The sequence below is a fragment of the Rhinopithecus roxellana genome, chromosome 9 (assembly GCF_007565055.1).
Source record: "Rhinopithecus roxellana isolate Shanxi Qingling chromosome 9, ASM756505v1, whole genome shotgun sequence".
Taxonomy (NCBI): domain Eukaryota; kingdom Metazoa; phylum Chordata; class Mammalia; order Primates; family Cercopithecidae; genus Rhinopithecus; species Rhinopithecus roxellana.
Window position 1 is genome coordinate 101,693,182 of NC_044557.1, and position 21,213 is coordinate 101,714,394.

Below are 21,213 nucleotides of genomic sequence, written 5' to 3' on the forward strand. Positions count from 1 at the left end.
GGGAGGCCGAGGCGGGCGGATCACGAATTCAGGAGATAGAGACCATCCTGGCTAACATGGTGAAACCCCTATCTCTACTAAAAATATAAAAAATTAGCCGGGCGTGTTGGCGGGCGCCTGTAGTCTCAGCTACTCGGGAGGCTGAGGCAGGAGAATGACGTGAACCCAGGAGGCGGAGCTTGCAGTGAGCCGAGATCGCCACACTGCACTCCAGCCTGGGCAACAGAGCGAGACTCCGTCTTAAAAAAAAAAAAAACTGTGTGGTGCCTCCCTCCCACCTGCCTTCCTCCTGCTCCGGCCACGTGAGATGCTGGCTTCCTCTTTGGCTTCTGCCATGATTGGAAGCTCCCTGATGCCTCCTCAGAAGTAGATGCCTCCATGCTTCCTGTACAGCCTGCAGAACTGTGAACTAATGAAACCTCTTTTCCTTATAAATTACCCAGCCTCGGGTGTTTATAACAGTGCAAGAACAAACTAATAAAACTGTTGTCCCCCTTCTTTTGATTGTTCCTGGCCCACACCAGGAACCTGCCTGGATGGTTTCCTTAGAATTTGGCTGAAGTAAGTTGAGGCCATGTCACTGTTATTAAAGAACCAGACATAAACTTCTTAACAAACAGGCAGGCTATTTTTTAAAAAAACATTAATTACACATTTTATTTGTAAAAGCAACATAACAACACCATTAGGCCATTTTTATTTTTTTTTTTTATTTTTTTTTTTTTTGAGACGGAGTCTTGCTCTGTCACCCGGGCTGGAGTGCAGTGGCCAGATCTCAGCTCACTGCAAGCTCCGCCTCCCAGGTTCACGCCATTCTCCTGCCTCAGCCTCCCGAGTAGCTGGGACTACAGGCGCCCGCCACCTCGCCCGGCTAGTTTTTTGTATTTTTAGTAGAGACGGGGTTTCACTGTGTTAGCCAGGATGGTCTCGATCTCCTGACCTTGTGATCCGCCCGTCTCGGCCTCCCAAAGTGCTGGGATTACAGGTTTGAGCCACCGCGCCCGGCCATAGGCCATTTTTAATTACAGCTTTATTGTCGTATGATTCACTACCATAAAATTCACCCTTTCACAGTGTACAGTTAGCCACAGAGTTGTACAAGTATCACCACTAATTCCAGAAAATTTTTCATCACCTCCAAGAAGAACCCCATGCCCTTTAGCAGGCACTCCCTAGTCTCTCCTCCCCCCTTCCCTAGCTCCTGGCAACTATGAATCCTACTCTGGACATTGCATGGAAATAGAATAATAGAGGCCGGGAGCAGTGGTTCCCAGCATTTGGGGAATCTAAGGCAGGTGGATTGCTTGAGCTTAGGAGTTCAAGACCAGCTTGGGCAACATGGCAAAATGTCAGCTCTACAAAAAATACAAAAAATTAGCTGGGTGTGGTGGTGCACACCTGTGGTCCCAACTACTCCGGAGGCTGAGGTGGGAGGATCACTTGAGCCTGGGAGGTCAAGGCTGCAGTGTGCCGAGACCACACCACTGCACTCCAGCCTGGGGGAGTGAGACCCTGTGAAAGAAGAGAGAAGAGAGAGAGAGAGAGAGAGAGAGAGAGAGAGAGAGAGAGAGGAGAGGGAGAGAGAAAGAGGGAAAGAGAGAAAGAGAGAGAGAAAGAAAGAAAGGAAGGAAGGAAGGAAGGAAGGAAGGAAGGAAGGAAGGAAGGAAGGAAGGAAGGAAGGAAGGAAGGAAGGAAGGAAGGAAGATTGAGAGAGAGAGGAGAGGGAGAGAGAAAGAAAAAAAGAAAGAGAGGGAGGGAGGGAAGAGAAGAAAAGAAGGAAGGGAAGGAAGGAAGGAGGGAAAGAAGGAAGGAAGGAAAGAAGAGAATATTTGGCCTTTTCCTTTCACTTAGCATAATGTTTTCAAGGTTTATCCATGTTGTAGCATGGGTAAGTACTTTATTCCTTTTTATGGTTGAATAATATTCCATTGTATGCTGTAACACTGTTTATTCATTCATTAGTTGATGGATATGTTTGGCTATTATAAATACCACTGCTATGACCATTCATATATAAGTTTTAGTGTGGACATATGTTTTTAATTTTCTTGGATATATACCTGGAATTGGAATTGCTGGATCATATAGTAACTCTATGCTTAACTCTTTGAGGAGTTACTAAGTTATTTTCCAAAGAGACTGTACCATTTTTATTCCTACCAGTAATATCTGAGAGTTCCAATTTCTCTGCATCCTCATTAGCACTTACAATTGTCCATTTTTAAGATTATGACTATCCTAGTTGGTATTAGGCAAGTTTTTAAAGAGAAAAAAATCTTACAGTTGTTTCTTCACATATCTTCACTCGGCCTCCCAAAGTGCTGGGAGCCACTGCTCCCAGCTTTTATTATTCTATTTCTATGCAGTGTCAGGAGCAGGCAAATCCATAGAGACAGAAAGTTGAAGGCTTAGAACTGTGCCTGGTATTTAATAGACAATACTCAACATATACTTGTTAAATAAATAAATCATTTTGTCATCTCAATGGGACTATTTCCATTTTGTTTTATTCCTGTCTAATCTGTCTACATAATACATATTTCACACAGTTACAACTATATTTGCAATTCTTCCTGCTTTCTTTCACCTCACATTAAACTTTAAAAATCCTTATGTTTCCACACAGCCTTCATAATTATTATTGTATTGGCTGCCTAATAGTTCATTTATTGGATGCAGTGTAATGGACTAAACCATTAGATAGTTAGTGTGCACGTGATTTTTCAATATTGACTTTTTAGCAAGTTGGAAGTGAAGGAGAAAGTTGCCTATTTGGCAGCCTTTTCCAAATGACAATGTGATGGCTGGAGAGATCAGACAGAAAAATACCTGTATTCCGGCCAGGCGCCGTGGCTCACGCCTATAATTCCAGCACTTTGGGAGGCCGAGGCGGGTGGATCACGAGGTCAGGAGATCAAGACCATCCTGGCTAACACAGTGAAATCCCATCTCTACTAAAAATAAAAAAAATAGCCGGGCATGGTGGTGGGTGCCTGTAGTCCCAGATACTCCGGAGGCTGAGGCAGGAGAATGGCGGGAAGCTGGGAGGTGGAATTGCAGTGAGCCCAGATTGCACCACTGCACTCCAGCCTGGGCAACAGAGCGAGACTCCGTATCCAAAAAAAAAAAAAAAAAAGAAAGGAAAAAAAACTACCTGTATTCATCAGGGCTCTCCAGAGAAAGAAAAGTAATGGGGATATATACATATATATGTAAATCCCTCTCTTTCTTATTCATGTGTGTATATATATATACACACACACACACAATGTATAAATATATTTATACATTATTTCATATATACATACATATTTATATACATATATATACACACACACACATCTAGGTATTTTAGGCTTGCTAGGGCCTTGCAGGCCATATATCACAAATACTCAACTGTTGTTTTAACTCAAAAATATCCATAGAAAATATGTAAATGAATGTGCTTTGTTGTGTACCCTACCAATAAAACTTTATTTACAAAAGCATGTGGTAGGCCAGATTTGGTCTGTGGGCCACAGTTATTGACCTCTGTAAATATATATGTACGTGTGTGTGTGTGTGTGTATAGATTTACATACGTATAAACAGATTTATTATAGTAATAAATAAATATAGAGCTTCATTATAAAAAATTAGCTCATGTGATTATGGAGGCTGGAGGCTAGCAAGTTGATTCTGCAGCATGGGCCCACAGGCTGGAGTTTCAGGAGAGCCAGTGGTGCCAATGAAGTTCAAAGGCAGTCTACTGGAGAATTCCTTCCTGCTCAGGGAAGTTGGTCTTTTTTTCTATTCAGATCTTCAACTCATTGAATGAGGCCCACCCATATTATGAAGAGAAATCGCCTTACTCAAAGTTTACCAACTTAAATGTTAATCTCATCCAGCAACACCCTCTAAGTTGACACATAAAGTTAATCATCACAATCCTGAATGGATTCCAAGGTCCTGCTTTGGTTTCTGTGTTGTGTACATGGAAAAATTACCTAAGAGTCTGACCCACTTATGAACCCTGCCTTCTAAGCTTCATTGCTTAAACAAAGGCAAAATAGAATAAAGAGAGAAGAGTAGAGGTGGCTGCAAAATGAAGAACATTCGCTTCATTATTAGGACAGTAGATTCCAAACCAGTAGGGTTTTGATGAGCATTTCTGTCTTCCTCATTATACTGTCGTTGCCTTATCCTGAGTTTTCCACCTTCAATCTGTATGCCCTTGATACAGTTTGACTGTGTCCCCACCAAAATCTCATCTTGAATTGTAGCTCCCATAATCCCCATGTGTCGTGGGAGGGACCTGGTGGGAGGTAATTGAATCATGGAGGCAGGTTTTTCCCATACTGTTCTCATGATAGTGAATAAGTCTCATGAGAACTGATGGTTTGATAAAGGGCAGTTCCCTGCACACGTTCTATTGCCTGCCACCATGCAAGACATGTCTTTGCTCCTCCTTCACCTTCCACCATGATTGTGAGTCCTCCCCAGGCATATGGAACTGTGAGTCCACCTTAAATCTCTTTTTCTTTATAAATTACTCACTCTTGGATATGTCTTTATTAGCAGCATGAGAACAGACTAATATACCCGTTGAAGGCAAAGACTGTGCCTGGAGCCCCATTGTAGCTCTTGGGTTCACCTGTTAAGTCCTCAACAAATTTTGGTCCTTATTTATAAATTGCTGTTGTTTGCATGTGTCCCCAAACTTCATGTGTTGGAAACTTAATCCCATGCAACAGTTTTTGGGAGATGGGGCCTAATAAAAGGTGATTAGGTCAGAGGGCTCTGCCCTCATGAATGGATTAATGTTGTTATCACAGGAGTGAGTTATTTATCTCGAGAGTACCTTTGTTATAAAAGGGAGTCCGGCCTCCTCTTGCTTGCTCACTGTTGCCCTTTCTTGCCTTCCACCTTCTGCCATGAGATGACACAACATGAAGGCCCTCACCAGATGCAGGCACCATGCTCTTAGACTTTCCAGTCTCTGGAACGGTGAGCCAAATAAACTTCTATTGTTTATAAATTAATCCATCTCAGGTATTCTGTTATAGCAGCAGAAAACAGACTAAGACACAGATATTCAAGGTGTGCCTAACTTGTGCCTGCCTCTGTGTAAACAGCTTAGGTACATGGTCTTGATTACATCTTACAACAAGCATATGAAGTAGGTGCTGTTCTCACGTGCATAGTGGATTGCCTGGTGAAATGGAATTTTTTTAAAAAAGCTTGATATTTAGGAATTCCTGGCTGCTTCTTCGTGTTGGGGAGAAAGCTAAACCTTCTAGAAACATCTTTCATTATTCTAGGAAAAATCACTTGAATAGCACTTCTTAGTAAACAAATGCGAAGAGGTAGATACCCATTTCCCTGGTGAGATAGAAAGGTCAGGATGATGGCTTCCCCTTGTCCTCCTCTTATGAGGTAGACAAAGTCAGTACCTCTCCTTCCATTTCTGTAAGTCCTCACAGGGTATAAAGTTGACTGCTAGAGGGTAGTAGGAGACAGCATATAGAGACAAGAGAAGGAAAATTCTAGATAAAATTGAGCCTCATGTCTAGTTTACATGCATAGCTGCTCCTGGGGACAGCTATTCCCTCTCCTCCCCAGCCTGGTTCCCAGCTCGGCTCCACAGGATCTCTCCTTTCTCTCCTTTTCTAGAAAGTTCTTGTTCTGCCTCACTATTCCCACCATGCATAGCCTTTTGGTTCTGTGTCTGCACTGCATAATTTAACACAGTGGCTCCTAATGTACTTTTTAAATATGAGGCCATCTATAACCATTTAAAATTGTATTTATCTGTATAAAACTAACACATACTTGTAAAAATAATACAAATAATACAGAAATGTATTATGTAGAATGTTGGAGTCCATCATTATGACATCCATTGAGATAAATGTCACTGACAACTGCTTTTGTGTATTTTCTGGATCATTTTCTGCATATTGTATAATAACAGTAGTGTTAGTAGCTAATATTGCAATGAGCAAAGCACTTGCCACGCACTTTACATTTTGCCTATATTATTTTTAATCCTCACATCACATTCCTGATATAGGATTATTAGATTTCATTTGACAAAAGAGAAAACTGAGGCTCACAGAGCAGTAAACAAACTTGCACATGGTCCAATTAAGCAAGGGGTGGATCAAGGTTCAAATCTCAGCAACCGAGCTCCAGAACTTGCTTTCTTTGCCACCATGATATTTGTTATTGTTTGGGATAATAATATAAACGCTGGTTTGCAACTTGCTTTTACACTTAGAATTTTTAAAAACTAGTATTTTTAAAAACTAGTACTTACAAACGCGCTTTCTTCCTTTTAATGCAAGGGGTTGATGCATTGTACCACAAAGTGAAGTGTTAGTGATTCTACAGAACAGGCATTGTGCATTCTAACTGAATTGGTGTTTTGCACATCACAGCAGTAGCTACAAATATTTGAAGAGAAGGGTATATGTATGAATGAGACATATTATTTCTTGGATTTTTACTGTGGAAATGAACAAAGACAAACCAAATGAGAAAAGCAAACGCTATTTATTCTGAGCTTGCTATAGCAAGGGAGTCAACCACCAACTCCTTGTTCTGAAAGAGACTCAAAAGCAGGAAGAGGAGTGGGAAAACTTATCAAATGGGAAAAAGGGAAGGCTTCAACGTGCCCTGATTGGAAGCTGTTGTCCTGGAGAAGCTGGAGGCGGCTAATGAGAAGTGGGGCATCCTATGTGATTGATTAGGGTGCATATCTCGCTTTCTCTGGTTGGTCCTAAATTGGAAGCAGGCACAAAAATCAGGAAGGCTGTCGGCTATTAATCAAATCCTAGCCATTTTGGGTCAATTGTTACAGAAGTTATCCTTTAGCTTCCTATTTTGTTGCTAGGGATAGCAATTCTGGCTTCCTGCAAGTCTGACTTACAGTAAGCTGGCTTTCCAGGCTGATAGTTATAGATAAGTGGGTTGATTTCCTGGCCACGTTTCTGCAGGTTTTGGGTCCAAGTTCTACTTTTATATATGGTCTGGCCGTTGTCCATTTGTATTTTCAGTCTCTCAATACGCAAGGCTTAGTGGTTCATAAGGATGTGTGAACCCCTTCAGCACATTACATGGAGGACCGTCTTTTCACAGCCCATAGAAAGGAATCCACTGCTTTAAAATATCAGAAAACGATGCAGGCATGTATCCCGGGACTTAGATGCTTTGGGCAGGTAGCAATCTTGCTTGGACCTCTGTGTCCTCAAATGTCAGATATTTTGCCAGGCATGGGGCAGAGTCCTCAGTCAGTATGCATTCTTCTCCAGGGTAAGAGAATCCAGTAAGGTGGTTTTAGCTGCGATGCACTGGGGAGATGGTGTTGTGTGCTGTTAAGAAATTTAGAATTAGAAGTTTTGGGTTCTGGTGATATTCTGCCACTTACTTGTTGTGTGCCTTTGAGAAGTCCACAACTCCAAGCCTGTTTCTGCTCCTGGAATGTAAGTCCAGTTTGGCCCTTTCACAGCCAACCCACCTGCTGTGTCAGCGTGAGATCTGCACAATATCTGTGAAAATGCTTCATAAATTATGTAGAGTGATGCAAATGTGAGTATTATCGGGATTATAGTATGTTATTGCCTGGAATCATGCTTCCAGTATTTTGAAGAATCCATTAACAGGATGCTCTTAAATTTCTTTTTTTTCCTGGCATTGTTCTCAGCCAGGCTACAACAAGGAGTCTTACTTGATCAGTATGGTCTTTACTTAGGTATTTACTCAGCTTTCAGGTCTTTAAAGCAGCACATGATTTTCAAGTGAGTTATTCAATTAATCGTTTCTGTATCACTCTGATGCCCCTTTGGACTGTCTGCTTATTGAAAGCCATCCCATCTGGAGGGGCTGCTCCAACTCCCTGCTCATCCTGCAAACGGATCAAATGGCCTCCAGGGGAAATCCCAATTAATGGCAAAATCAATTAGTCACATGTTGGGAAGAAAGAGAGAGCCAAATGGTTACCAAACACATAATTTACCTTCCTTTACACAATGCGGTGGTCCAGTAATGCATCTAAATGGGATTTCTACAAATCGAATCAAAATGAAGGAGACTGCCATTTAAAGAGCCCCCGGGGGGAATTACTTGATAAAAGATCTTTCCATATTCATGAATGAGTCTCTTGAGAGAACTGCTATTTCTAAATTTGAATCCTTAAAATCCAGTTTTCAAATTATTATTACATTAGAATAGTTTCTATAATGATAATAGTCATAGAGATCCAATGACTAAAAAGTACATGAATTGTGTGGCTATAGGTATTTCTCCTCTGGGAGTCAAAGTTTAAAGAGAGATGGTACCTTGATGATAGGTCCTTTATACAAGGCCCTTCGTTGTATACAAGGCCCTTCCTTCACTTTGACAAAGGAAGAAAAATTTCAACTCACGCTAAAGAAAATCTCCAGCAATTAGTTATAACCAATAAAGGAATGGGTTGCCCTTTGAAGTATTAAGCTACCTGTCAGAAAAAAATTTAGATTATAAAGAACAACTTTGTGGAAATCTGTTTTCATTTTATGATTAGCCTTGAATTTGTTCTAGAAAATACATGTCTGTGGAGGCATGAGAAGCCCTCTTCTATTTCAACAGGTTTATATTAAAATAGCTTTAGGGTAAAATAAATATAAACAACAAGTTTTGGGGGAAAGGAACTGTCCCAGTGGCCATTGGGAAGAAGAATGGGTGGTGGCCACCTGCTTTGCGTAGTGATGCGGGCTTCCTGCTGTTTGTATTTATAGACACATCAAGGCGGGGATGGGGCATCAGAGCACATGGGCCATCACCTGAGAAAGGTCTTTCTTCTTTCACCATGAATGCCTCCTTGAGTCACTGCCTGGAGCCAACAGCACCATCCCTTCCTTAATCTCTTTTCCCAACTGTTTCTGCCACACATAAACACGCACATACACACAGAGATAGATATATATGTCTAGATATCTAAAACAGACAAAGAACCCAGAGAGAGCTTAAAATCAGGACTACAGGTCAGCCAGACTCATATGGAAGACATCACCCGGAAGCGACCAATCTTCTCATTTTACAAATGAGGAAAGTGAGGCCCAGAGAGGCTATGTGACTCACCTGCCACTCAGGTGGGCAAGTCATTTCTTTTCCCTCCATCTCCTGATGTGCATCACAGCATCTTCCTGCCTTGAGGACAGGGAGCCAGGAGGTGTTGTGCTCATTAGTTGGGTAATGGCTGCCACCACCTTTGAAGCTGCTGGATAGGATCCCAGGTAAATAGCATTACACCCTGCAAATGAAATAGTTCCCTGTACACAACCTGTTTTCACTTGTTGCCTGTGGCTGCTGGCCACTTGTGGCTGGAAAGATTACTACTGAACTCCAGGTCACAAGCCTCCATCTGCTCACAACCTTCAGAAAATAGGAGGGCTGGGGCTGGTTCTTATTATTAAAAGCAAACAAACCCATTATTAAAAGTAAACAAGACAGAACTGCTTTGAAACAATTGATTAAATGTCTCCTGGCTCAGAAGCCTAAATTCACCCCTATTAGCCCAAACCAAGCCTTCCTTAGTGAGAATCTAGAGAGGAAATCTAACAGTTTCTTGTTAAAAAGAATCCCCCTGCCCCCCTGCCCCTGCCACCACCATTCTCTTGGGCATTCAGTAACTGCTGCAAGCTAAGCTCAGTAACCATATTATCTCTAATTCTCAAGATTTTGAAATGAGCATTACATTTTGTATTTTATGCAATGGGATGGGCCAGTCAAGTAATTTGCTAATGGACACAGCTGAAACATTGAGACACCAGAATTCGAACTTCAGTCTCTGTGACTTCAAACCCCATGCCCATCCATCTTGCACACTGCCCCCATTAAAAATAATCTCCCATGTCGCTGTTTCTGTTGTTGATTTCAAAGAGAAGCTGAAGACCTAGGAGAAGAAAATCTGGTGTCTGCTCAGGTAAAACCTCTTGAAATTGCAGGCAATCTGGTAGAGTTGTTCTGGGGAGGAAGCTCTGAGCCACCCTGGTTACTTAAATGTATAAAGTGGACAGAGCAAAGATGATAGATGCCAAACTGCCGGTGTTCAACATCTTTCCCCAATGTCTGCCTAATTTCAGTGCCATTTAATATACTTTGTTTTCCAGACAAACCAGAATACACACAAAGCTTGCAGTGCAAGGTACAGAATCTTGGCTTTGCCAGCAAATCCAGAGTTAAGCCCTCAGTGACAGACTCCTACTAGCCAAATTTACAAGAGACTGACATATAGTCAGACCATTAATTGACTACAATAAGATTTTGTTTGCCCGAGTGTCTTAATGCTAGAAACATCTAAACAATGGTTTATTCCAAAATGAATTTTAAACTCTTTAAAATCATGCTATTTGAAGACTCAATAAACAATCTGCTAAATCTGCTATGTGTCCAAATCTAGGGAATGGAGAGATTTACCACACCACCAATGACTATTTGGGGAACTTACAGCAGCCAATCTTTTCATGTGGATGGATGGTGTCAACTGTTACAAATAGATGGACAATGACTCTACCAGTTATTTCATGATGTAAAAAACCTTATGAATTATAAGAAATAAAAAACCACTTACGGGAAAACACTGTGTAAGTTCCTCAAAAGGATACACATAGATTTTCCACAGAACTCAGCAATTCCACTATAGGTGTATATCCAAGAGAATTGAAAACATACCCACACAGAAACTCACCCAAGTGTTCATAGCACCTTTATTAGTAACAGCCAAGAAGTAGAAACAACTCAAATATCCATCAACTGATGAATAAACAAGATGTGATATAACCAGACAGTGAAATATTATTCAGCCATAAAAAAAAGTATCGATCCACACTACTGCATGGATAAACCTTGAGAACACTATGCTAAGTGAAACAAACTAGATTTTAAAAGGCCACACATTGTATGATTCATTTACATGAAATGTCCAGAATAGGCAAATCCATAGAGACAGAGTAGATTAGTGGTTATGTAGGGCTAGGGACAAGGGAGGTTGCGTGGAAATGGAGAATGACTGCTAATAGGCAGCGGGTTGGTTTGAGGGGTGATAACAATGTTCTAAAATTGATTGTGGTGATAGTTGCACAACTGTGAATATACTAAAACTCACTGAATTTTGCACTTTAAAAGAGTGCATTTTATGGTATGTGAATTGTATCTCAATAAAGCTGGTTTAATTAGAAAGACATAGCCAGTCTTTTTAACCCTAGCACTCATGCCTGTAGTCGTAGCACTTTGGGAGGCAGGCAGGTTCAATGTCTCCCGGCTCAGAAGCCTAAATTCACCCCTGTGACCACAAGCCTTAGTGAAAATCTAAAGAGGGAATCTAACAGTTTCTTGTCAAGAAGAATCCCCCGGCTCCTCTGTGCCCCTGCCACCCCCCACTGCCACCACTGTTCTCTTGGGCATTCAGTAACTGCTGCAGGCTCAGTTAAGTTGAGCTCAGGAGTTCAAGAGCAGCCTGGGCAAATGGTAAAACCACATCTCTACAAAAAATACAAAACTTAGCTGTGCCTGGTGGTGCACGCCTGTAGTTCCAGCTACTCGGTAGGCTGAAGTGGGAGGATGTCACGGGCCCGGGAAGCAGAGGTTGCGGTGAGCCGAGATCATGCCACTGCACTCCAGCCTGGGTGACAGAGCCAGACCTTGTCTCAAAAAAACACAAAACAAAAAGACATTTACTACTGAGCAGTAAATGTTCATGCTGAATATTTTCCATTGCTCCCCTGACCCCCAATTCACTCTCCAACGCTCCCCTGCTTTGCTTTGTCAGAAAGCTATTCTGTATGGACTGTATGTACCAACAGGCAACTTTGTATGAGTGATCAACCCATTTATTGTCCAAACTGTGGTACTTTTGAGAAAGAACGATGGGAGCAAACCAGGACTCTATGGACAAATGTCTGTTGGAGTTCGGTTCTTGCCGTGCAGGCTGGCTGCAGGGCCCTTCAGAGGGCCACAGCTCTTGCCACACTCAACCCCCTCCACACAGCTGGCTCTCTAGGTTCCAGCTCACCCCTCTTCTTGCTCTCTCCTGGCAGGGGTGGTGATGGCTTCTCACCATTGCTGGACCCCAGAGCTGGGCCATCCATGGTTTCCCCTACACCCTGCCCACGTCTGTGCAAACAGTCTCTTTCTTAAACTTCCTTCTTTCCCAGTTTGAGTGGGCCATCTGTTTCCTGCCTGTACCCTACAGACACAAAACTCCAGAAAAGAAGCACGAAAGATAAATTTGAAAGGAAGGGTGTGGTCGGCACAGAGCGCCTCCTAGATATCTTCCAAAGAGCCATTGCGCCGACTCTCCTGTTTCTGCAGATTTCTAATACGCCAAATCCTGCAAATAAATGATTTTACCACCCCCACCCCCAGCGACTAGGATGTTACAACAAATACAATTTTAATTTTTTTTATTATAAGGAGTTTTTTTGACACTTTGAAAGAAATGAGAAGAAAGAAATTGTAATTTGCAGTGTGAGAATTCAGTATGAAAAAATCCATTCATTTGGCTTATCTTGTTCAGAACTTGCTGTGCTCCCTTAAACTGAGGATTGATACATTTCAACTCTACAAAATTCTCAGGCAGTATCTCTTGGAGTATCTGTTCTCCTTCCCCATTTTCTCTGGAACTAGCAATATGCTGCATTCTCATGTCCTCTGTGTCTCCTAACCTCTTTAGTCTATTTTCTATTAACATTTCTTTATTTCTAGGCTTCCTTCTGAACTTTCTGATTAAAAACATTTCCTTTTCAGCTCCATGTCTATTCAGTTCTCTAACTTGTCCCTACATAGTTCAAAGGCACATGGTAATTCTAGGGACTGTAATTTTCATTTCTAGGCTTTCTTTGATTCCTTTTTCACGATGCTTTTCTCTTTTCATAATGTCTGTTTTGTGTCCTTCTTTTATATTTGAATTATTTTAAATTTGCTTATCTCTATCAGCTCTATCAGACTGATGGATTATCTTCAGTTCTTGGTAGTTGAGCCCTGCTGGGAGTTTGCTGATTCTTGAGTGTGATGAGTGCACTGTGGCCTTGTATTGATCAATTCTTTCTAGTTCTGAATCACAAGCTCAATTCAGGAGGCTTTCCATGGGAATATTGCGAGGACTTGAGTGAAGGTGGATCCCCTCAGAGCCATTTCTCATTTGTTTCTTCCGGGTTACCCAGGATTATTTTAGACCAGGAACAATTTTTCACAGTAATTTTCATTTTAGGTATTTTGGATACATTTAAGATACGGCAAACTGAAACCCCCAAATGCAGCTGTGGTGCAGGCCTCTGTCACAATTTTTCCACTGAATGCTTTTCACTTCTACCCAGATCCCAGACAGACTAAGACTGCCAGGCTGCTCTGTCGGCCACCTGTCCTGATGGGCAGATTGTTTCTCGTCCACTTGCCCTTGAACTACAGCAGCTATGGGGTGTCCCAGCTCTGCAGGTGGCTCTCAATGGCACATTCCTGACTTGCATAGGACTGGGGACTCTTTTTCTGGTCCTCCTTGGGGGTGAACACAGAGGCTAAGCCCTTGGATTATTGAAACCAAGGACTCGTCCTAGGGCAATTGAAGCATCAGCTATCATACATTCTATTTTTTTTTTTTTTTTTTTTTTTTGAGGCTGAGTCTCACTCTATCACCCAGGCTGGAGTGCAGTGGCATGATCTCTGCTCTCGGCAACCTCTGCCTCCTGAGTTCAAGTGATTCTCCTGCCTCGGCCTCCCAAGTAGCTGGGAGTACAGGTGCCCACCACCTTGCCTGGCTAATTTTGTATTTTTAGTAAAGACGAGGTTTCACTATGTTGGCCAGGCTGGTCTCAAACTCCCGACCTCAAGTGATCTGACTGCCTTGACCTCCCAAAATGCTGGGATTACAGGCGTGAGCCACTATGCCTGGCCACACCTGGAACTTTCAATAAGGCCTGGGATGAGGCTGGTGAACCGGAGGGATTTTGAGCAGGAAAATGACAAAAGATCAGACCTACCCCTTTCATCAGATTATTGTCCCACATTTGAGCATCTTTCTGACTTTCCCCTCCTTTCAAAATATCAAGCACTCACTGTGCAGACATCAAGATCCTATTAACATGCAACTCCTTTCACAACTATTTATTTTATTTATTTATTTATTTATTTATTTATTTATTTATTTATTTATTTATTTTGAGATGGAGTCTCACTGTGTCACCCAGGCTGAAGTGCAGTGGCGTGATCTCGGCTCACTACAACCTCTGCCTCCCGGGTTCGAGCAATTCTCTGCTTTAGCCTCCTGAGTAGCTGGAATTACAGGCATCCGCCACCATGCTCAGCTAATTTTTGTATTTTTAGTAGAGACGAGGTTTCACCATGTTGGCCAGGCTGGTCTTGAACTCCTAACCTTGTGATCCATCTGCCTCAGTCTCCCAAAGTGCTGGGATTACAGGTGTGAGCCACCGTGCCCGGCCTGTTACTGTTTTCAACAGCTCCTACAAGGAAGAATCCAAAGGAAAGAATCTCTATTGGATGAATTTCAACCCCTGTGGTCTTGGAGAAGAGAGATTGAGAGTCAATGAAGTCTTTCCAAAACAACTGCCCTCCCCGCTTCCTGCCAAACTGCCCAGTGGATGATGGGGTTAGAGTGTGCACTGCCTTCTCCTAGTTCTGTGACCTCTGGCAGGCTATCTGATCTCTGGGGGCAGCCTCTATTTCCTCGGGAGTTCCTACCTCACTGGCTATTCCTAGGATTAAAGTGGATGTCAAAGGCCTATCACATAGTAGGGCCACACATGAGTTCCCTTGTTCCTCAGGAGTGATTCTCAACTCTGGCTGCTCCAAGGACCCTGCCTGGTCCTCAAACTTGGCTGTACATTGGAATCCCCTTGGGAATTTTAAAACACCCGTACCTGGACTCCATTCCCAGTGAGTCTGATTTAATTGTCCTGGGCTGTCACCTGGCCATCAGGCTGTTTCAGAGCTTCCCAGGTGATTCAAATGTGTGGCAACATTAAGAACCCCGATCTAGGAAACTTTCAAAGAAAGTACCCAGGACCAGGTTCTACTCCTAAACAATTCGAGAAGAACCTCTGGTGGGGGTTGGCTATGGGATTTTTAAAAAATGTATCATGCATGTTTTATTCTGTCATCACATAAAGACATACAGACGTATGTGTGTACGTGAATGGGTTGTGTGGACGGATTTTGTTAATGTTTGTTTTACAGAAGCAGGATCACATAACATATACTTTTCTGGATCTTACCATGAACACAGTAATTTCTGCAGAAATCCCTCCAGGTCAATGAATATTATTTTAATCCATTATTTTTTCTTTTAATTTTTTATTTTGACATAATTTCTTTTTTTCTTTTTTTTTTTAAATTATACTTTAAGTTCTAGGGTACATGTGCATAATGTGCAGGTTTGTTACATATGTATACTTGTGCCATGTTGGTGTGCTGCACCCATCAACTCGTCAGCACCCATCAACTCGTCATTTACATCAGGTAAAACTCCCAGTGCAATCCTTCCCCGCTCCCCCCTCCCCATGATAGGCCCTGGTGTGTGATGTTCCCCTTCCCGAGTCCAAGTGATCTCATTGTTCAGTTCCCACCTATGAGTGAGAACATGCGGTGTTTGGTTTTCTGTTCTTGCGACAGTTTGCTGAGAATGATGGTTTCCAGCTGCATCCATGTCCCTACAAAGGACTCAAACTCATCCTTTTTTATGGCTGCATAGCATTCCATGGTGTATATGTGCCACATTTTCTTAATCCAGTCTGTATTTTGACATAATTTCAGACTTACAGAAATGTTGCAAGAGTAGTACAAAGATATCTCATTTCCCCTTCATTAGATTTCCCAAATGTTACCCCATTATGGTATTTGCTTCAAGCTTGGGCTTTTTTAAAAAAATTAATTTTTTTTTTTTTTGTATTGAGACAAGGTCTCGTGCTGTCATCCAGGCTGAGGTGCAATGGTGTGAACACATCTCACTGCAGCCTTGACCTCCTGGGCTCAAGCGATCCTCTCACCTCAGCCTCCTGAGCAGCTGGGACTGTAGGCACATGCCATCACAGCTGGCTAATTTTTTGTACAGATGCGGTCTCGCTATGTTGCCCAGGCTGGTCTTGAGCTCCTAGGCTCAGGTGATCCTCCCACCTCCCACCTTCCCAAAGTGCTGGGATTATACATGTGAGCCACTGTGCCCAGCCAAGCTTGGGTATGTTTTAAAAGCTCCTCAGGTGAGTCTAATGCACAGCCAGTTTGCTCTGTGGGGTCCTCCCAGTTCGCTACGAGACTTAAGGCAGTGTTTGTGAAACTTCTGACCTTCGTGAGGGGTCTTTGCATTAGAGGCAGTTATGAGAGGTGGTTAAGACACTGGGCTTGAAGTCATGCTGCTAGGTTTGAATTCTAGCTATATTGCTTCCTCCCTCCTGACCCACCTTCTGTGCCTCAGTTTTTTCATCTGTAAAATAAGGATAATCGAAGTGCTAACTCCTAAGGCTTTGTGAGGATTGAGGGAGATTACTTAGGATAGTACTTGGCACACAGTAAGTATATACTAAAGGTTAGTTATTTGTGTATTTATTATTACCATAGCTCATCTATGAAACAAAATTGGCTTAAGCTTGCCCTGGTCACCTATAAGCAGAATGCCTTCTGATCTGAGTCATTAAATTCTTCAGACAAATTAGGGAGTTATCAGTATGTAAGAGTTTCCATTTAGAAACAGGCCCCTTTTGAAAATGAAATTAGTGAGGATCAATTAAAAATATCTGTCACAGTGACTCACCCTAAGAGATGTTTCGTATGTGTTTTGTGGATGGCAGCCTGGAAAATGCCCAGATATAACCCCAATGTCCAGAATGTGTCACTGGGTCAGGAGACCACTGAAAGGTGATGAACTGATTAGTAGCAAGGCCAAAGGGGGTGGCGGGGAGCGTAAAGAGCAAATTCTCCCCTCAAGGACCAGCTGCCCCGCAGGCCTAGGCCAGGTGGGAATGTGAGCCCTGAATTGCCACATGTTCCTATCTTCCTGGAAATGCTGAAACTTTGTACCTTGAGGTGAAGTTTCCCAATTTCTAAATATTTTTAGATTTCCCAATTTTAGAAACTCCTCTGCAGGCCAGTTTGTAGCTTCCAATCATGGGAGTCAAATAGCAGGGTTGGAAGATCCAAAAGGGGAAAGAAGTCGTAATATTTTGTATTTCTCCGGGACCGTTTGAAGAAGAGAGGCCGTATCTGGTGGTTCTAGGTCGCCAAGATATTGTGTCTGCTCTCTAGTGGGGTAGGAACCTGGTTGGGTTCCATTCCTGAGACATTTCTTCAGCATCTGCTTTGTGCCAAAACACGCTTGTTCTCCCAGGAGCATCCAGTCTCCTTTGCTTTGTATATGTGCTCCCAAGCTGCCTGCTGACTACTAATTTGACTTCTGCAATGCCTTGATATGGAGAATTGGGCTCTCAGGGGAGCAGATATCCCTGCTGCAAGTTATAAACCAAGACTGTCTGGGTCCTGATCTCCCTCTCATTAACAGTATTTCTGGGGCTTAGCTCTTTCTGTACCATATAAGCATGATGAGAAAAAAATATATTTTATAAGTGAGATAAGGGTCTGGTCAGAGTAGCAATAAAAGAGCATGAAAAACATATTATTTTACAAAACCTTATGTTTACATACCATATGAAGCAATTCAGAAATATATCTGGTTATTTCGAATCCATCAGAGGCATCTGAGTTTACCTAAAAGTGTAAAATAATATACATTATACAAAACCCAACATTTCATCATGTAAACAACAGAAAAGGGACCCCCTATTGTCACAGAGGCAGATTCTATAAGCTGAAACACCTCCTGCCATAGTCATGTAGACACAGTTGGTAAAATGTAATCAGAATCTCTTTAAATATATGCAGAGCCGGTCTAAAAGAAGGGAAGTCCCCAACAGCCAGAAACAAAGGAGAATCTGAAAACAAGGAAAGAATGCATGACAGCTGGCCAGGCACAGTGGCTCACGCCTATAATCCCAGTACTTTGGGAGGCCAAGGCGGGTAGATCATCTGAGGTCAGGAGTTCGAGACCAGCCTGGCCAACATGGAGGCTGAGGCAGGAGAATCACTTCAACCTGGGAGGTGGAGGTTGCAGTGAGCCGAGATTGCACTACTGCTCTCCAGCCTGGGTGACAGGGCAAGGCTCTGTCAAAAAAAAAAAAAAAAAAAGAAAAAGAAAAAAAAAAAAAAACAGTGCCAGGTGTCCCTCCCACTTTCCTGCATCTGGGAACACTTTTCCAGCCTCCCTTTCAAGGAGTTTTTGGGATGCTTCACTTTCTCATGAGAGACAAGGGCCTGGTGGTCAGGCCAAGGCAAAAAGGTCACAAGAGAGGTGTGCTTTGGCAAACATTGCTAAAGCTGGGGTATTTGGGGCATTGAAATTTAAGCATGTGGCAGGAAAGCTGGACCAAGTGCCCACTGGGCTAAGGCCCCTTATCCCAGGAGTTCAGGAGGCTGGGTAAAAGGGAGACCTGGGGCATGGAAGTCAGAAAACCAGGGTTGGATTCCTTCCAACAGTGAAATGAGGACCAGAATGATAATTTCCTTCAAGTAGACATAATACATATAAAATGCCCAGATTGCACACAGTAGACCCTCAGCAATGTCCCTGGGACAGCATGCCAATGTTACAGAATTGAAACGGGACCAGGGCTGGACTTGAGCCTTGGCCTCATCTCTGCTTCTTCTGTTGATAAGATTTATCGAATGATTATTTACTAGATGCCAGGTACCACTTTTGCTTTCATTGATTAGCTCATGTAATGTTCAGAACAGCCCTATCAGATAGAAGCCATCATTATCCCCATTTACAGATGGATGAGGAAACTGAGGCCCAGAAAGCTTAAGTAACGTGCTCAGGGGTATACGGTTAGTAGGTTGTAAACTAGAGTTTGAATCCTGGCAATCAGACTCTACAAGCAGTCATCTTGATCGTTAGAATACCAGTAGTATTAAAGTCACAATAATGATTGGCAGCAAACTATGTGTCAAACATCCGTTATTGTTATTGGCAAGGTGAAGATGAGTCGGATGCATTTGAATGCCCTTGGGGACAGGATCCAGCAGGGGTGATCAAGAGATCAGTTACTTCCTGAAGGTAACACCCTTCCTGGTGATTTCCGGGAGACGGGTGGGGAAGGTGGGTTGCAGTTAAGAGTTGGGCAGAGTGATCCAGGGGAATATTATCTTCTGCAGCTGTGCTATGTAACTCCATGCATCCCTTTGATCCATAAAGTTTTCAAAGCCAGACCTTTTCCCATTACGGAGTGACTCTAATACAAGTGTACAGCATTTTGACCTTGGTTGCTTTTGTCCCCACTCCCCCCAGTCTTTTCTTTTGTTATGTTTTGTACTTCAAATGGTTAGCTCAAGAGTCAGAGGAACTGTCCGGAGTTAGGTGCTTATGTTTTATGATCTTTTAAAAGTTGCTCATTTGATTCTCCTCCCTCTGGCCCATTTGGCGTTCATCTGAATGAGGGCTCCTGGTTATGCAGATAGGCAGTGGAGCTGTGAAAACGGACCACTAGGCCCCAAATCAACATGGGCACATTTGTGCTCTTTGCAGGTTCAACCTCCCAGGAGGGCTCCCTGCGGTTATACCAATGCTGGCTGCTCTCAGTGGGCCTGAAAACCATCAACCGTTCAAGCCAGAGGCAGTCAGCAATCTCGATAGACTGATGGATCGTGGACAGAAGCTCTAACGCTGTTTCCATTCATTTAGCAACAGCAAATCAATCCACTTTCCCAGCATCCTGCAACTTTATCGAACTCGGCATCCCATTGCAGGATACGCCGCCGAACTCTCCTTAATTGTATATTTCGCTATTTGCAATCAGGACTTGGCGATGCAGTCCTAACATCAGAGAATGGGCGTTTTCTCAGAAGGCCGCAGTAGCTGCAGCAGCTTTCCCGCCCTACTAAGAGCTCACTACAAGGGGGCTCTGGGCTGGGCGCGACACCCGTGCAAGTCCCCGGGGAGCGGCGGTGCACCCTCCATTCCCCCCGTCCCGCACGCTCGCAGCCATTGTAGGGTGGGCGCTCGCCAGGAAAGGTGCCGACACGCCCTCTCCGCGCTGCGACTGACGGCCGGGGGAGGAGAGGGTGCGCGGTGCGCACCGGAGGGAGAGCCTCCTGCCCAGCGCCTCCGGCCGGCCAGCAGACCAGCAGGCTCCTCTTTGCGGCGAGCGCCCCACGCGCCTCTCGGGCGCGCGCTCCCAGCCCCGCCCGCGTGCGGCGGCCACACGGCCACGAGAGCGCGCCCCCGCGCGGCGGACGCACGACCGCGAGCGCGCGTGCGCTCCTCCGAACGTCCGCGGGAGCCCAGCCAGAGCGAGCGCCGGGGGCCGGGCGCGCAGGAGTGAAAAGGAGGCGGCGGCCGCAGCTGCAACAGATCCGGACGCCGCGAGCAGACCCGCTCTGGTGTTGGGCGGTTTTTTTTTTAATTGCAGAAAAATTTATTAAATTGGAAAATCTTGAGTTTTTCAATGGCGCTGGCTCCGGGTCAGCGGGCGGTTTTCTCTGCATCAAGATGGGCTTTGCCGTTTCCGTAGTGGGCACCAGTGGTGGCCTGATTGTCAGTCTTCTCCCGGCATTTTTAAGGCCAGGAGCCGAGCGCTGCATGTAGGCGAATACCCTACAGAGCGGTTTGGTTTTTTAAATTACTGTTGTTATTATTTTGGGCAGAGAACAGTCGGGTTGGTATACCCCGGTCTCGCTGCAGAAGAGGCTGCGAATCCGAGGTGGGTCTCTCGGAGGGTGAAATTCCTCCCGGGGAGAGCGAGCCTCGGCCCCGCGCGCAGTCCAGCGGCCCCGCGTGTGTGCCCTCGCCCTGCCGTCGCCGGGAAAATGGAGGCTGTGATTGAGAAGGAATGCAGCGCGCTCGGAGGCCTCTTCCAGACCATCATCAGCGACATGAAGGTAGGACGCCGGAGGTGCGGCTGCGGAGCGGGCCGCCGCGCTCTGACCTCGCCGCCGCGCTTCGCCTCCACCCCGGGCCGGCCGCCCGGCCCTTCCCTGCGCCGTGGCCGCCGGCCACCTGCGGGAGCTCCCGGCTCGGGTGTCACCTGCTCACCCGGGGCGCTGCTCCAGGCTCTGCTGGGTCACTAGGCGGGCGGCTTCTCTAGGGGGGTGTCTGCTGTCCCACGCCATCTCCCCGCTCATTGTCCCAGGGGGCGGCAC

At 44.3% G+C, this 21,213-nt stretch overlaps 1 protein-coding gene across 7 annotated transcripts in view; it reads left to right on the plus strand.

The window, feature by feature from the left end:
* Positions 1 to 20,327: 20,327 nt before the first annotated feature.
* Positions 20,328 to 21,213, plus strand: part of MTSS1 (MTSS I-BAR domain containing 1) — a 184,392-nt gene continuing 183,506 nt past the window's right edge. For 2 of the 7 annotated variants that reach the window (XM_010363908.2, XM_010363905.1), the window contains exon 1: positions 20,328 to 20,952. In XM_010363908.2, coding sequence (XP_010362210.1) covers positions 20,881 to 20,952 — 72 coding nt within the window. In that variant the 5' untranslated portion in view covers positions 20,328 to 20,880. The remainder of the gene's footprint in view (positions 20,953 to 21,213) is intronic. The other 5 variants (XM_030937547.1, XM_030937548.1, XM_030937550.1 and 2 more) reach the window with 3 other exon arrangements.